The 16,680-nt window shown below is 51.4% G+C and overlaps 1 protein-coding gene across 1 annotated transcript in view; it reads right to left on the bottom strand.

Annotated features, from left to right (window-relative positions):
- Positions 1 to 261: 261 nt before the first annotated feature.
- The window catches only part of LOC139232662 (phosphatidylinositol 4,5-bisphosphate 3-kinase catalytic subunit alpha isoform), a 221,938-nt gene continuing 205,519 nt past the window's right edge, over positions 262 to 16,680 (bottom strand). Inside the window, exons 19-22 of the mRNA XM_070863122.1 lie at positions 10,342 to 10,512; positions 5,507 to 5,624; positions 3,342 to 3,493; positions 262 to 1,325 (exon numbers count right to left, since the gene is read on the bottom strand). Of these exons, the coding sequence (XP_070719223.1) occupies positions 1,061 to 1,325; positions 3,342 to 3,493; positions 5,507 to 5,624; positions 10,342 to 10,512 (706 nt within the window). The 3' untranslated portion in view covers positions 262 to 1,060. The remainder of the gene's footprint in view (positions 1,326 to 3,341; positions 3,494 to 5,506; positions 5,625 to 10,341; positions 10,513 to 16,680) is intronic.

The raw sequence follows: 16,680 nt of genomic DNA, 5'->3' as shown, positions 1-16,680 counted from the left end.
ACCCAACCCTATGCCTCCATCCCATTGGAGGCCACCCAACCCTATGCCTCCATCCCATTGGAGGCCAGCCAACCCTATGCCTCCATTCCATTGGAGGCCACTCAAAGCAATGCCTCCATCCCATTGGAGGCCACCCAACCCAACCCAACGCCTCCAATAAATAGAAAGATCTTCAAATTATCGAACAGCTTCTCACCACTGTTTACAACAGATTTTAGAACCATAGTTCCCCCCCCCCCCCCTCCAAAACCCGCCCCCCACTTTCCAAAAGAGGGATTCTCCAACCAGTCAAGCCGGGCCTCATCGACAACGCGCCCGACTGTAAACTCAACCGAGGAAGGCTGGTCACCTCAGCGTACGATCCCGCTCAAAGTTCTCCTGCTCCTTCCACAATCGAAGATTGGGTCCATTTTCCTTCAGGGCCGAGAAGTTTTCCCCCACCGAGTGCAGAAACAAGAGAAAGGATCGAAAGGTTTTGTGGCGATCACCCTTTCCCCCCCCACCAAGCCCAAGTTAGGTTGTTTTTTTTTTAAATGTTTCGCCCTCACGAAATTTGGCTCCTAATTCCACATGAGGGGCAGGCCTGTAAACCGAAGTGTTGAACACTGCACGTCACTTCAAAAAGTATCTTTTTTTAAAAAAAACTACTTCCGTGCGAGAAATGGCGGACTGGACTCCTTGTAGATTGTGAGCCGCGGTGATTCCCAGCACCTCCACCTTTTTCCCCCAGTCTGCGTACAGTCTCAAAATCCACTTCTTCCTGTCGGACGCCTCCCACCTTTTTCCGAAAAAGAAAAGTCCAAAAAAAAATTCACCTAGACCCAATTCACAAGAGTTCAACTCATTGTAGGTGCAAGAGTTTTAACGTGTAGTGTTAGAGATTGGAGCAGCCAATCCTGGGTAGGGAGGGAGGGGTGGGTGGGAACGTTGCCTAGTTTCCAAGGCAACCCCGAGCTCGAGCCAGTACCGGGCGGTTCCCCCTTGCCTGCAAGGCGCGTCCGACTTCGGAGTACAAGCGGTTTTCATCGACTCCTGTGGTCGAGGGTTCCCCGGGAGCTGCTCAGGGCATGTGTCGGATGGTATGGAAGATCCAGTCCATTTTTGTCGTCCAGCCCCCGTGGTGGGCATCGTTCATTTGCTTGGTGAAGTACTCCAGCGCCTCTTGCTCCGTCTTGTCCAGCGCCAGGGTCTTGCGGATGTAGGCGATGTCGTCGAAGGACTGCAGCTCGGGCATGCCCGAGCCCAGCATCATGGAGAAGAGGTTGATAAAGAGGTTGGCATGTTGCCGGATGGCCAGGTACGCCTTGTAGCACATCTCCTGAAACCTGCGGTGGGTTCGGGGGGGGGGAGGAGAAACGAGAGCGCGTGAACCCTCCACTCAGTGAGATTTCATGGCCCTCCACATCCCACCCACCACACCATCCAGCCGCTCCTTCCCATTCCTAATCTCACCTCCTCACAATGCATTCCCTCCATCCCGTGATATCCCATCACAACGCACTCTCCCCATCCCGTGATATCCCATCACAACGCACTCTCCCCATCCCGTGATATCCCATCACAACGCACTCTCCCCATCCCGTGATATCCCATCACAACGCACTCTCCCCATCCCGTGATATCCCATCACAACGCACTCTCTCCATCCCGTGATATCCCATCACAACGCACTCTCCCCATCCCGTGATATCCCATCACAACGCACTCTCCCCATCCCGTGATATCCCATCACAACGCACTCTCTCCATCCCGTGATATCCCATCACAACGCACTCTCCCCATCCCGTGATATCCCATCACAACGCACTCTCCCCATCCCGTGATATCCCATCACAACGCACTCTCCCCATCCCGTGATATCCCATCACAACGCACTCTCTCCATCTCGTGATATCCCATCACAACGCACTCTCTCCATGCCGTGATATCCCATCACAACGCACTCTCCCCATCTCGTGATATCCCATCACAACGCACTCTCTCCATGCCGTGATATCCCATCACAACGCACTCTCCCCATCCCGTGATATCCCATCACAACGCACTCTCCCCATCCCGTGATAGCCCATCACAATGTACGCTCTCCATGCCGTGATATCCTATCACAATTTGCATTTATATAGGGCCTTTTAACGTACCGGAATGTCCCCAAGGCTCTTCACAGGAGCGCTTATCAGACAAAATTTGACACCGAGCCACATTAGGACAGGTGACCAAAAGCTCGGGCAAAGAGGTGGGTTTTAAGGAGTGTCTTAAAAGGAGAGAGGGGGAGAGGGTTAGGGAGGGAATTCCAGAGCTTAGGGCCCAGGCAGATGAAGGCACGGCCGCAAATGGTGGAGCGATTAAAATCGGAGGTGCGCAAGAGGCCGGAATTGGAGCAGCGCGGAGATCTTGGAGGGCTGGAGGAGGTTACAGAGATAGGGAGGGGTGTAGGGGCTGGAGTAGGTTACAGAGATAGGGAGGGCTGTAGGAGGTTACAGAGATAGGGAGGGGTGTAGGGGCTGGAGGGGGTTGCAGAGATAGGGAGGGCTGTAGGAGGTTACAGAGATAGGGAGGGGTGTAGGGGCTGGAGGGGGTTGCAGAGATAGGGAGGGCTATAGGAGGTTACAGAGATAGGGAGGGGTGTAGGGGCTGGAGGGGGTTGCAGAGATAGGGAGGGCTGTAGGAGGTTACAGAGATAGGGAGGGGTGTAGGGGCTGGAGGGGGTTGCAAAGATAGGGAGGGCTGTAGGAGGTTACAGAGATAGGGAGGGGTGTAGGGGCTGGAGGGGGTTGCAGAGATAGGGAGGGCTGTAGGAGGTTACAGAGATAGGGAGGGGTGTAGGGGCTGGAGGGGGTTGCAGAGATAGGGAGGGCTGTAGGGGCTGGAGGGGGTTACAGAGATAGGGAGGGCTGTAGGGGCTGGAGGGGGTTACAGAGATAGGGAGGGGTGTAGGGTTGGAGGGGTTGCAGAGATAGGGAGGGGTATAGGGGGTTACAAATAGGGAGGTGTGTAGGGGCTGGAGGTGGTTACAGAGATAGGGAAGGGTGTAGGGGGTTACAGCGATAGGGAGGGGTGTAGGGGCTGGAGGAGATACAGAGATAGGGAGGGGTGTAGGGGCTAGAAGGGGTTACAGAGATAAGGAGGAGAGGCGGCGAGGCCGTGAAGGGATTGGAAAAGAAATCGAGGCGTGGTTGGACGGGAAGCTAATGTCGGTAAGCATGTACGGTGAGGTTGGGGGGAGGGGGCTGATGGGTTCGAGTTACAATTCTCCACAATCCATCCCATCACAGTGCATCCTTCGGAAGCCCATTCCTAGCTCCCGGGAATAGGGTCTTTGCCTGGCTCAGTGCCGCACTCACAGCTCAAACTCCTTGGTCTTGGTGCACTCCTGGGTTCCTTTACTGATGACGATCAGGAAATCCTGGGTCAGCACAAAGGGCACTCGCTCTCGCTTGTAGCCAAACTTTTTCTTCTTGTGGTCGAGGAAGTGGCCAAAATCGATGTGAAACAGCTGGGAGAGGGGAGGGAGCACGGGTTAAAAGATGCAGTAATATCCCACACCCCTTGCTCCCCACCTCCTCTCCCCGCTTACTAAAAACATATTAGGAGCAGGAGTAGGCCCGAAGGACCCTCGAGCCTGCTCCGCCATTCAATAAGATCACAGCTGATCATGGACTTCAACTCCACTTTCCTCGCCGATCCCCATGTCCCTCGATTCTCCTAAATCTATCGATCTCAGCCTTGAATATACTCAGAGACTCAGCATCCACAGCCCTCTGGGGCAGAGAATTCCAAAGATTCACCACCCTCTGAGTGAAGAAATTCCTCCTCATCTCAGTCCTAAATGGCCAACCCCTTATCCTGAGACTGTGTGACCCCTGGTTCTAGACTCCCCAGCCCGGGGGGGGAAACATCCTCCCTGCATCTACCCTGTCAATCCCCCTCAGAATCTTGTATGCTTCATAGAAACATAGAAAATAGGAGCAGTAGTAGGCCATTCGGCCCTTTGAGCCTGCGCCACCATTCAATATGATCAAGCGGTGAAAAAGGCAAATGGCATGTTGGCCTTCATAGCGAGGGGATTTGAGTATAGGAGCAGGGAGGTCTTACTGCAGTTGTACAGGGCCTTGGTGAGGCCTCACTTGGAATATTGTGTTCAGTTTTGGTCTCCTAATTTGAGGAAGGACGTTCTTGCTATTGAGGGAGTGCAGCGAAGGTTCACCAGACTGATTCCCGGGATGGCTGGACTGACATATGAAGAAAGACTGGATCGACTAGGCTTGTATTCACTGGAATTTAGAAGAATGAGAGGGGACCTCATAGAAACATATAAAATTCTGACGGGACTGGACAGGTTAGATGCAGGAAGAATGTTCCCGATGCTGGGGAAGTCCAGAACCAGGCGACACAGTCTTAAGATAAGGGGTAAGCCATTTAGGACCGAGATGAAGAGAAACTTCTTCACTCAGAGTTGTGAACCTGTGGAATTCTCTACCGCAGAGAGTTGTTGAGGTCAGTTCGTTGGATATATTCGAGAGAGTTAGATGTGACCCTCACGGCTAAAGGGATCAAGAGGTATGGAGAGAAAGCAGGAATGGGGTACTGAGGTGAATGATCAGCCATGATCATATTGAATAGTGGTGCAGGCTCGAAGGGCCGAATGGCCTGCATCTATTTTCTATGTTTCTATGGCTGATCCTCTATCTCAACACCATTTTCCCGCTTTCTCCCCATACCCCTTGATGTCTTTTGTTTCTAAAAATCTATGGATCTCCCTCTTAAATATATTCAGTGACTTGGCCTCCACAGCCTTCTGTGGTAGAGAATTCCACAGGTTCACCACCCTGGGCTATCCCTGGGCCCTCGCCTCTCCTGGGCCCCAGACTCATGCCTCGAGTGGAAGCACCTTCACCACAAGGCACTGCAGCGGTTCAAGGCGGCGGCTCACCACCACTTTCCCGAGGGGCAATTAGGGATGGGCAATAAATGCTGGCTTTGCCAGCGAGGACCAGATCCTGTGAATGAATAAATTAAAAAATAACATCTAGAAATGCATTGCAAGTTAAGTACACAACGTAGTCTCCTGGGCCAGCTTCTCCACCCAGCCACCAAACTTTTCACCCGGGGGCGAAAATGAATGAAGGGGCAACATGGGGTGTGGCCCAGGACAGGTTTGCAGATCAGTGTGCTTGTAAAATGGTTTCCGTTCCACAACCGGGTCCCCGTACCTCCAACACGGAGACCAAGTTCCTAACCTCCAGGACATGCACGATACACACAACAGATGAGGGACACAACCCAGTGAAGAAATTTCTCCTCATCTCGGTCCTAAACTTCAATGAGATCGCCTCTTGTTCTTCTAAACTCCAGACTACAGTCCCGTTCTACACAACCACTCATCGAGAGAGAGCCCTCTCATCCCATGGGTCATTCTCCGATCCGCCCCTGTTCTTCTCGAGCGCTCTGCGCCAACTTGTTAGAAAGGGGCGAGGGAGAACGTCTCAACTTATTCCACCGCACTCACCTGGCCGTTGTCCTTCACCATGATGTTACTGTTGTGTCGGTCCCCAATTCCCAGGATGAACGTGGCCACACAGTAACCAGCGCAGGAGTGTGTGAAGAGGTCAATCGCCGCGTCGTACCTTACAACCAAAAAAATAACCGGACGTTTACGTCACAGATAGAATTACACGGAACTTACAGCACCGAGACAGGCCGTCCGACCCAACTGGTCCACACCGCTGTTTAATATTTTTAAATTCAGTTCATTAAATAAATCTGGAATTAAAAAAAAAAATCGAGTCTCGGTGACCATGAAACTACCGGATTGTCGTTAAAAACCCAACTGGTTCACTAATGCCCCTTTCGGGAAGGAAATCTGCCGCCCTTACCCGGTCTGGCCGACATGCGACTCCAGACCCACAGCAATGTAGTTGACTTTTAACCAGAAATGCAGAAAGCAAGCGCAGGCAGCGGAAGGAGCGTGCGGCAAACCTGTCCCACCCACCCTTTCCCTCAACGACTATCTGTCCCACCTGTGACAGGGACCGTGGTTCTCGTATCGGACTGTTCAGTCACCTACGGACTCGTGTTAAGAGCGGAAGCAAGTCTTCCTCGATTCCGAGCGACTGCCTACGATGATTAGGTAAGGAAATCTGCCACCCTTACCCGGTCTGGCCTATCTTCTTCTTAGGCAGTCCCTCTGAGTCAGGGATGGCTTAGTCTGGCCTATATGTGACGCCAGACCCACAGCAACTTGGTTGACTCTCAACTGCCCCTCTGAAATGGCCTAGCGAGACACTCAGTTGTAACAAACCCACTACGACAATGTTATCATCATAGGCGGTCCCTCGTATCGAGGATGACTTGCTTCCACACCAAAAAGGGATGAGTTCACAAGTGTTTCAATGAAGGACCTAATATTCCAGCTCCCAAGCCATTCGGCCCTCCGAGCCTGCACCGCCATTCAATATGATCAAGGCTGTTCATGCAACTTCAGTACCCCCATTCCTGCTTTCTCTGCATACCCCTTGATCCCTTTAGCCATAAGGGCCACATCTAACTCCCTTTTGAATATATCTAACGAACTGGCCCCAACAACTTTCTGTGGTAGAGAAGTCCACATGCTCACAACTCTGAGTGAAGAAGTTTCTCCTCATCTCGATCCTAAATGGCTTACCCCTTATCCTTAGACTGTGACCCCTGGTTCTGGAAAGGGTGGAAGATGCCTGTGGGTGGATTTTTTTAACGTGGGGTGGCCGTTGCACACCAGCCACCACATGGGCTTGACAGAGCGAGGTCTTGGTCCAGTGGCAAGGGTTAACCAGGACGACTGGAGACCTGCTCTGCTGCACGGGCCTAGTGCGCGCACATATCGCACAGTGTGGGCTGGGCCCGTGCTGCCCCTGGGCCCTCAAACTCGTGCCTCTTGAGTGGAAGCACCTTCACCACACGGCACTGCAGCGGTTCAAGGCGGCGGCTCACCACCACTTTCCCGAGGGGCAATTAGGGATGGGCAATAAATGCCGGCTTTGCCAACGAGGACCAGATCCCGTGAATGAATAAATTAAAAAATAACATCTAGAAATGCATTGCAATTTAAGTACACAACGTGGTCTCCTGGGCCAGCTTCTCCACCCAGCCACCAAACTTTTCACCCGGGGGCGAAAATGAATGAAGGGGGAACATGGGGTGTGGCCCAGGATAGGTTTGCAGATCAGTGTGCTTGTAAAATGGTTTCCGTTCCACAATCGGGTCCCCGTACCTCCAACATGGGGACCAGGTTCCTAACCTCCAGGACATGCACGATACATACAACAGATGAGGGACACAACTTATATGAAATAGGAGCAGGAGTCGGCCATTCGGCCCCTCGAGCCTGCTCCGCCATTCAATGAGATCAACCCCACTTTCCCGCCCGATCCCCGTATCCCTCGGTTTAACGTCTCGTCTGAAAGATGGCACCTCCGACAATGCAGTCTCTGGTATCAATCCGGAGACTATTTCCGATTGCTAATACTTCACCGTCCAGTGGGAAAAGATACTTGACAACTGACCCTCTCAAACGTCTTCATGATTCTGAACACTTCTCAGAATCATATAGCACAGGAGGAGGCCTTTCGGCTCATGGTTCCTGTCCTGTGTCGGCTCTTTGAAAGAGTTCTCCAATCAGTCCCACTCCCCCCTGCTCTTTCCCCATAGCCCGACAAATGTTTCCCCTTCAAGTATTTATCCAATTTCCCTTTTGAAAGTTACTAGTGAATTTATTTCCACTTCCCTTTCAGGCAGCACGTTCCAGATCATAACATCTCCCTTAACCTTCCCTGCTCCATCGAGTGCAAAGCTCTTTAAATTCTCTCATCTTACCGTATCCTCTCATCTTAGGGATCATCTGAGTCAATCTATCGTTCCATGGTACCCAACATAATTCTATGTTGTGACTGCACACAAACTGTGGCCTGACCAAATATCTTGTGTAGATTATCACCACATCTTTACTCCTGTATACTGTACGCTCCTCTATGTAAAGTACAGAATCATACCTGCCTCATTGCATGGCTTTTACTATTTGCCTTTTAAGATCGGTGTATCTGTACATTGTGGGCCGCCCCGACCTGTGTGAGAACATCACCGCAGGTCGGGGCTGTAAACAGCTGGAGCACCGGGCCCTGGAACATCTTGGTCGGAGGTGCGGTGAATGAGGGTACGGGGCCCAGGAGAGGCGAGGGCCCAGGGGCAGCACGGGCCCAGCCCACACTGTGCGATATGTGCACGCACTAGGGCCCGTGCAGCAGAGCAGGTCTCCAGTCGTCCTGGTTAACCCTTGCCACTGGACCAAGACCTGGCTCTGTCAAGCCCCGTGTGGTGGCTGGTGTTCAACGGCCACCCCACGTTAAAAAAATCCACCCACAGGCATCTTCCTGGAACATCGGGTCCTTCATTGAAACATCTATGAACTCATGTGGAAGCAAGTCATCCTCGTTCGAGGGACCACCTCTGATGATGATCTGTACCCATTGAGAATTTTACCGTTCAGAGTATAATTACTGTTACTATCGACAAGATGCACTGCAGCAACTCGCCAAGGCTTCTTCGGCAGCACCTCCCAAACCCGCGACCTCTACCCCCTAGAAGGTCAAGGGCAGCAGGCCCATGGGAACACCACCACCTCCACGTTCCCCTCCCAGTCACACATCATCCCGGCTTGGAAATATATCGGCCGTTCCTTCATCGTCGCTGGGTCACAATCCTGGAACTCCCTCCCTAACAGCACTGTGGGAGCACCTTCACCACACGGGACTGCAGCGGTTCAAGAAGGCGGCTCACCACCACCTTCTCAAGGGGCAATTAGAGACGGGCAATAAATGCCGGCCTTGCCAGCGACGCCCACATCCCAGGAATGAACTATATGAAAAAGAAATCTTTGTTCTTTTCCCCATCACATTTATCTCCATTTTAATTTTTTGCGGCGATTCGATAGTTAAGTGTCTTGTGAATGTTTTGCGATGTGTGGGTGTGTGTGTGTGTGTGGGTGGGTGTAGGGGCGCATTAATTACAGAACATTGATCAGAATACTGGTGTCCGCTTTTCGGAACATTCCGGTCTTTGGAACTCTGGATTTTGGAGGTTGTACCTGTATAAGTGTCTCTCTTTGTTCAAGCAGCACGAGAAGGAACTTATATCTAGGTCCTCATGCTCTATCTGATTCATACAATCATACAGGTCCATGGCACAGAAAGAGGCCACTCGGCCCATCGTGTCCGCGCCGGCCGACAAAGAGCCACCCAGCCTAATCCCACTTTCCCGCTCTCGGTCCGTAGCCCTGCAGGTTACGGCATTTCAGGTGCACATCCAAGTACTTTTTAAATGTGGTGAGGGTTTCTGCCTCTACCACCCTTTCAGGCCGTGAGTTCCAGACCCCCACCACCCTCTGGGTGAAGACATTTCCCCTCAAATCCCCTCTAAACCTCCCCCCAATTACTTTAAATCTATGCCCCCTGGTTGTTGACCTCTCTGCTAAGGGAAACAGGTCCTTCCTACCCACTCTATCCAGGCCCCTCAATTTTATACACCTCAATTAAATCTCCACTCAGCCTCCTCTGTTCCAAGGAAAACAACCCCAGCCTATCCAATCTTTCCTCATCGCTAAAATTCTCCAGTTCTGGCAACATCCTGGTAAATCTCCTCTGTACCCTCTCCAGTGCAATCATATCTTTCCTGTAATGTGGTGACCAGAACTGCACGCAGTACTCCAGCTGTGGCCTAACCAGTGTTGTATACAGTTCAAGCATAACCTCCCCTGCTCTTGTATTCTATGCCTCGGCTAATAAAGGTAAGTATTCCATATGCATTCTTAACCACCTTATCTACCTGGCTTGCTACCTTCAGGGATCTGTGGACCTGCACTCCCAGGTTACTTTGTTCCTCTACACTTCTCAGTGGCCTACCATTTAATGTGTATTCCCTTGCCTCGTTAGCCCCCTCCCCAAATGCATCACACATCTCTGGATTAAATTCCATTTGCCATTGTTCTGCCCCCCCGACCAGTTGATTGATATCTTCCTGCAGTCTGCAGTTTCTTCTTCATTATCAACCGCACGGCCCGATTTCAGTATCATCTGCAAACTTCTTAATCATACCCCCTGCATTCAAGTCCAGATCATTGATGTATACCACAAAAAAGCAAGGGACCCAGTACTGAGCCCTGTGGAACTCTATGGGACCTAAACACTGCTTGCAAGTTGCTTTTTATACTGAAGTTGGAAGAATAAAATGATTACAGCCATGAGGCTGAATTCCTTCCGACTCAAGTGAACGAGGGCGTTTGTTTTTAAGCAACAGGGTTGAAACCACACTCACGCTTCTCCCTTGTTCTTGTCCTTTAACCACTGGTGCAGCGTGTGACTGTTGAACTGGAGCGCCCCCTTCAGGCCGCCCTTGCACTGGATCTGCATGATGGTGTGGGAGTTCCGCACGGCTTCAATCAGCCCCACGCAGTCACCGATCGACAGACACCCGTAGGGCAGCATCCTGAGGGCAACAAACACACAGCGTCAAGACTGAGCTCGCGGGGTTTTGGGGGGGGGGGGGGGCAATATATCAGCATGGATAGCGGACTGGCTAACTAACAGAAAACAGAGAGTCGGGGGATAAACGGGTCATTTTCCGGTTGGCAAACGGTAACTAGCGGGGTGCCACAGGGATCGGTGCTGGGGCCTCAACTATTTAATGACTTGGATGAAGGGACCGAGTGTAATGTAGCCAGGTTTGCTGATGATACAAAGATGGGTGGGAGAGCCGGTTGTGAGGAGGACACAAAGAATTTGCAAAGGGATATAGACAAGCTAAGTGAGTGAGTAAACATTTGGCAAATGGAGTATAATGTGGGAAAGTGTGAGGTTATCCACTTTGGCAGGAAAAATATGAAAGCAAATTATGATTTAAATGGAGAGAGATTACAAAGTGCTGCAGTACAGCGGGACCTGGGGGTCCTTGTGCATGAAACACAAAAAGTTAGTATGCAGTTACAGCAAGTGATCAGGTCGGACTGGGAACCACACCAGGATGGACTGGTGTGTATTGGGCAGTACAGGGTGTGTGTGTGTGTGTATATTGGGCAGTATAGGGTGTGTGTGTGTGTATTGGGCAGTACAGGGTGTGTGTGTGTGTGTGTGCATTGGGCTGTACAGGGTGTGTGTGTGTGTGTATTGGGCAGTACAGGGTGTGTGTGTGTGTGTGTATTGGGCAGTACAGGGTGTGTGTGTGTGTATTGGGCAGTACAGGGTGTGTGTGTGTGTGTGTATTGGGCAGTACAGGGTGTGTGTGTGTGTGTGTGCATTGGGCTGTACAGGGTGGGTGTGTGTGTGTATTGGGCTGTATAGTGTGTGTGTGTGTATTGGGCTGTACAGGGTGTGTGTATTGGACTGTATAGGGTGGCTGTGTGTGTATTGGGTTGTACAGGGGGTGTGTGTGTGTGTATTGGGCTGTACAGGATGGGTGTGTATGTGTATTGGGCTGTATAGGATGTGTGTGTGTGTGTGTGTGTGTGTGTGTGTGTGTGTGTGTGTGTGCATTGGGCTGTATAGGGTGGGTGTGTATGTGTATTGGGCTGTATAGGGTGTGTGTGTGGATGTGTGTGTATTGGGCTGTGCAGGGTGTGTGTGTGTGTATTGGGCTGTACAGGGTGGATGCGTGTGTGTGTATTGGGCTGTATAGGGTGTGTGTGTGTGTGTGTATTGGGTTGTACAGGGTGGGTGTGTGTGTGTATTGGGCTGTACAGTGTGTGTGTGTGGATGTGTGTGTATTGGGCTGTACAGGGTGGGTGTGTGTGTGTGTATTGGGCTGTATAGGGTGTGTGTGTGTGTGTGTATTGGGTTGTACAGGGTGTGTGTGTGTGTATTGGGCTGTACAGGTTGTGTGTGTGCGTATTGGGCTGTACAGGATGTGTGTATGTATTGGGCTGTACAGGGTGTGTGTATGTATTGGGCTGTACAGGGCGTGTGTATGTATTGGGCTGTACAGGGTGTGTGTATGTATTGGGCTGTACAGACTGGATGTGTGTGTATTGGGCTGTACTTGGTGGTTGTGTTTGTGTATTGGGTTGTACAGGGTGGTTGTGTGTGTGTATTCGGCTGTATAGGGTGGGTGTGTGTGTGTATTGGGCTGTATAGGGCGTGTGTGTGTGTGTATTGGGCTGTACAGGGTGTGTGTATGTATTGGGCTGTATAGAGTGTGTGTGTGTGTATTGGGCTGTACAGACTGGATGTGTGTGTGTATTGGGCTGTACTTGGTGGTTGTGTTTGTGTATTGGGCTATACAGGGTGGGTGTGTGTGCGTAATGGACTGTACAGGGTGGATGCGTGTGTGTATTGGGCTGTACAGGGTGTGTGTGTGTGTGTGTGTGTGTATTGGGCTATACAGGGTGGATGCGTGTGTGTATTGGGCTGTACAGGGTGGGTGTGTGTGTGTGTGTGTATTGGGCTGTATAGGGTGTGTGTGTGTATTGGGCTGTACAGGGTGGGTGTGTGTGTGTGTGTGTGTGTATTGGGCTGTACAGGGTGGGTGTGTGTGTGTATTTCGCTGTACAGGGTGTGTATGTGTGTGTATTGGGCTGTACAGGGTGGGTGTGTGTGTGTGTATTGGGCTGTACAGGGTGTGTGTGTGTGTGTGTATTGGACTGTACAGGGTGCGTGTGTTTGTGTGTATTGGACTGTACAAGGTGTGTGTGTGTGTGTGTATATTGGACTGTACAGGGTGGGTGTGTGTGTGTGTATTGGGCTGTACAGGTTGGATGTGTGTGTGTATTGGGCTGTATAGGGTGGATGTGTGTGTGTATTGGGCTGTACAGGGTGGATGTGTGTGTGTGTATTGGACTGTACAGGGTGGGTGTGTGTGTGTGTATTGGGCTGTACAGGGTGTGTGTGTGTGTATATTGGACTGTACAGGGTGGGTGTGTGGATGTGTGTGTATTGGGCTGTACAGGGTGGGTGTGTGTGTATTGGGCTGTATAGGGTGGGTGTGTGTGTATTGGGCTGTACAGGGTGGGTGTGTGGATGTGTGTGTATTGGGCTGTACAGGATGTGTGTGTGTGTATTGGGCTGTACAGGGTGTGTGTGTGTGTATTGGGCTGTACAGGGTGGGTGTGTGTGTATTGGGCTGTACAGGGTGTGTGTATTGGGCTGTACAGGGTGTGTGTGTGTGTATTGGGCTGTATAGGGTGGGTGTGTGTGTGTATTGGGCTGTATAGGATGTGTGTGTGTGTGTGTGTGTGTGTGTGTGTGTGTATTGGGTTGTACAGGGTTTGTGTGTGTGTGCATTGGGCTGTACAGGGTGGGTGTGGGTGTGTGTGTGTATTGGGCTGTATAGGGTGTGTGTGTGTGTGTGTGTATTGGGCTGTACAGGGTGTGTGTGTGTGTATTGGGCTGTACAGGGTGTGTGTATGTATTGGGCTGTACAGGGTGTGTGTGTGTGTGTGTATTGGGCTGTACAGACTGGATGTGTGTGTGTATTGGGCTGTACTTGGTGGTTGTGTTTGTGTATTGGGCTGTACAGGGTGTGTGTGTGTGTATTGGGCTGTACAGACTGGATGTGTGTGTGTATTGGGCTGTACTTGGTGGTTGTGTTTGTGTATTGGGCTGTACAGGGTGGATGCGTGTGTGTATTGGGCTGTACATGGTGGATGCGTGTGTGTATTGGGATGTACAGGGTGGGTGTGTGTGCGTATTGGACTGTACAGGGTGGATGCGTGTGTGTATTGGGCTGTACAGGTTGTATGTGTGTGTGTGTATTGGGCTATACAGGGTGGATGCGTGTGTGTATTGGGCTGTACAGGGTGGGTGTGTGTGTGCATTGGGCTGTACGGGGTGGGTGTGTGTGAGTGTATTGGGCTGTACGGGGTGGGTGTGTTTGTGTATTGGGCTGTACAGGATGTGTGTGTGTGTGTGTATTGGGCTGTACAAGGTGGGTGTGTGTATGTATTGGGCTGTACAGGGTGGGTGTGTGTGTATTGGGCTGTACAGGGTGGGTGTGTGTGTGTGTGTATTGAACTGTACAGGGGGTGTGTGTGTGTGTATTGGACTGTACAGGGTGTGTGTGTGTGTGTGTACTGGGCTGTACAGGGTGGGTGTGTGTGTGTGTATTGGGCTGTACAGGGTGGGTGTGTGTGTGTGTATTGGGCTGTAGAGGGTGTGTGTGTGTGTGTGTATTGGGCTGTACAGGGTGTGTGTGTGTATTGGGCTGTACAGGGTGTGTGTGTATTGGGCTGTACAGGGTGGGTGTGTGTGTGTGTGTGTATTGGGCTGTACAGGGTGTGTGTGTGTGTGTGTGTATTGGACTATACAGGGTGGGTGTGTGTGTGTGTATTGGACTGTACAGGGTGTGTGTGTGTGTGTGTATGTATTGGACTGTACAGGGTGGGTGTGTGTGTGTGTGTATTGGACTGTACAGGGTGTGTTTGTGTGTGTGTATTGGACTGTACAGGGTGGGTGTGTGTGTGTATTGGGCTGTACAGGGTGGATGTGTGTGTGTATTGGGCTGTACAGGGTGGATGTGTGTCTGTATTGGACTGCACAGGGTGTGTGTGTGTATTGGGCTGTACAGGGTGTGTGTGTGTGTGTGTGTGTGTGTATTGGACTGTACAGGGTATGTGAGTGTGTGTGTATTGGGCTGTACAGGGTGGGTGTGTGTGTGTGTGTATTGGACTGTACAGGGTGTGTGTGTGTGTGTATTGGGCTGTACAGGGTGGGTATGTGTGTGTATTGGGCTGTACAGGGTGTGTGTGTGTGTATCGGACTGTACAGGGTGTGTGTGTGTGTATTGGGCTGTACAGACTGGATGTGTGTGTGTATTGGGCTGTACAGGGTGTGTGTGTGTGTGTGTATTGGACTGTACAGGGTGGGTGTGTGTGTGTGTATTGGGCTGTACAGGGTGTGTGTGTGTGTGTACTGGGCTGTACAGGGGGTGTGTCTGTGTGTGTGTGTATTGGGCTGTACAGGGTGGGTGTGTGTGTGTGTATTGGGCTGTACAGGGTGTGTGTGTGTGAATTGGGCTGTACAGGGTGGGTGTGTGTGTGTATTGGGCTGTACAGACTGGATGTGTGTGTGTATTGGGCTGTACTTGGTGGTTGTGTTTGTGTATTGGGCTGTACAGGGTGGATGCGTGTGTGTATTGGGCTGTACAGAGTGGATGCGTGTGTGTATTGGGCTGTACAGGGTGGGTGTGTGTGCGTATTGGACTGTACAGGGTGGATGCGTGTGTGTATTGGGCTGTACAGGTTGTGTGTGTGTGTGTGTGTGTATTGGGCTATACGGGGTGGGTGTGTGTGTGTGTATTGGGCTGTACGGGATGGGTGTGTGTGTGTGTGTGTGTATTGAACTGTACAGGGGGTGTGTGTGTGTGTATTGGACTGTACAGGGTGTGTTTGTGTGTGTGTATTGGACTGTACAGGGTGGGTGTGTGTGTGTATTGGGCTGTACAGGGTGGATGTGTGTGTGTATTGGGCTGTACAGGGTGGATGTGTGTCTGTATTGGACTGCACAGGGTGTGTGTGTGTGTGTATTGGGCTGTACAGGGTGTGTGTGTGTGTGTGTGTGTATTGGACTGTACAGGGTATGTGAGTGTGTGTGTATTGGACTGTACAGGGTGTGTGTGTGTGTATTGGGCTGTACAGGGTGGGTATGTGTGTGTATTGGGCTGTACAGGGTGTGTGTGTGTGTGTGTATTGGGCTGTACAGGGTGGGTGTGTGTGTGTATTGGGCTGTACAGACTGGATGTGTGTGTGTATTGGGCTGTACTTGGTGGTTGTGTTTGTGTATTGGGCTGTACAGGGTGGATGCGTGTGTGTATTGGGCTGTACAGAGTGGATGCGTGTGTGTATTGGGCTGTACAGGGTGTGTGTGTATTGGGCTGTACAGGGTGGGTGGGTGTGTGTGTGTGTATTGGGCTGTACAGGGTGTGTGTGTGTGTACTGGACTGTACAGGGTGGGTGTGTGTGTGTATTGGGCTGTACAGGTTGTGTGTGTGTGTGTGTGTGTGTATTGGGCTATACGGGGTGGGTGTGTGTGTGTGTATTGGGCTGTACGGGATGGGTGTGTGTGTGTGTGTGTATTGAACTGTACAGGGGGTGTGTGTGTGTGTATTGGACTGTACAGGGTGTGTGTGTGTGTGTATTGGGCTGTACAGGGTGTGTGTGTGTGTGTGTGTACTGGGCTGTACAGGGTGGGTGTGTGTGTGTGTATTGGGCTGTACAGGGTGGGTGTGTGTGTGTATTGGGCTGTACAGGGTGGGTGTGTGTGTGTGTATTGGGCTGTACAGGGTGTGTGTGTGTGTGTATTGGGCTGTACAGGGTGTGTGTGTATTGGGCTGTACAGGGTGGGTGGGTGTGTGTGTATTGGGCTGTACAGGGTGGGTGGGTGTGTGTGTATTGGGCTGTACAGGGTGTGTGTGTGTGTATTGGACTGTACAGGGTGGGTGTGTGTGTGTGTATTGGACTGTACAGAGTGTGTGTGTGTGTGTGTGTGTGTATTGGACTGTACAGGGTGGGTGTGTGTGTGTGTATTGGGCTGTACAGGGTGTGTGTGTGTATGTATTGGACTGTACAGGGTGGGTGTGTGTGTGTGTATTGGGCTGTACAGGGTGGGTGTGTGTGTGTGTGCATTGGACTGTACAGGGTGTGTTTGTGTGTGTGTATTGGACTGTACA

Source organism: Pristiophorus japonicus, chromosome 20 (genome assembly GCF_044704955.1).
Source record: "Pristiophorus japonicus isolate sPriJap1 chromosome 20, sPriJap1.hap1, whole genome shotgun sequence".
Lineage (NCBI taxonomy): Eukaryota > Metazoa > Chordata > Chondrichthyes > Pristiophoridae > Pristiophorus > Pristiophorus japonicus.
This window is presented reverse-complemented; position numbering and strand designations above follow the sequence as displayed.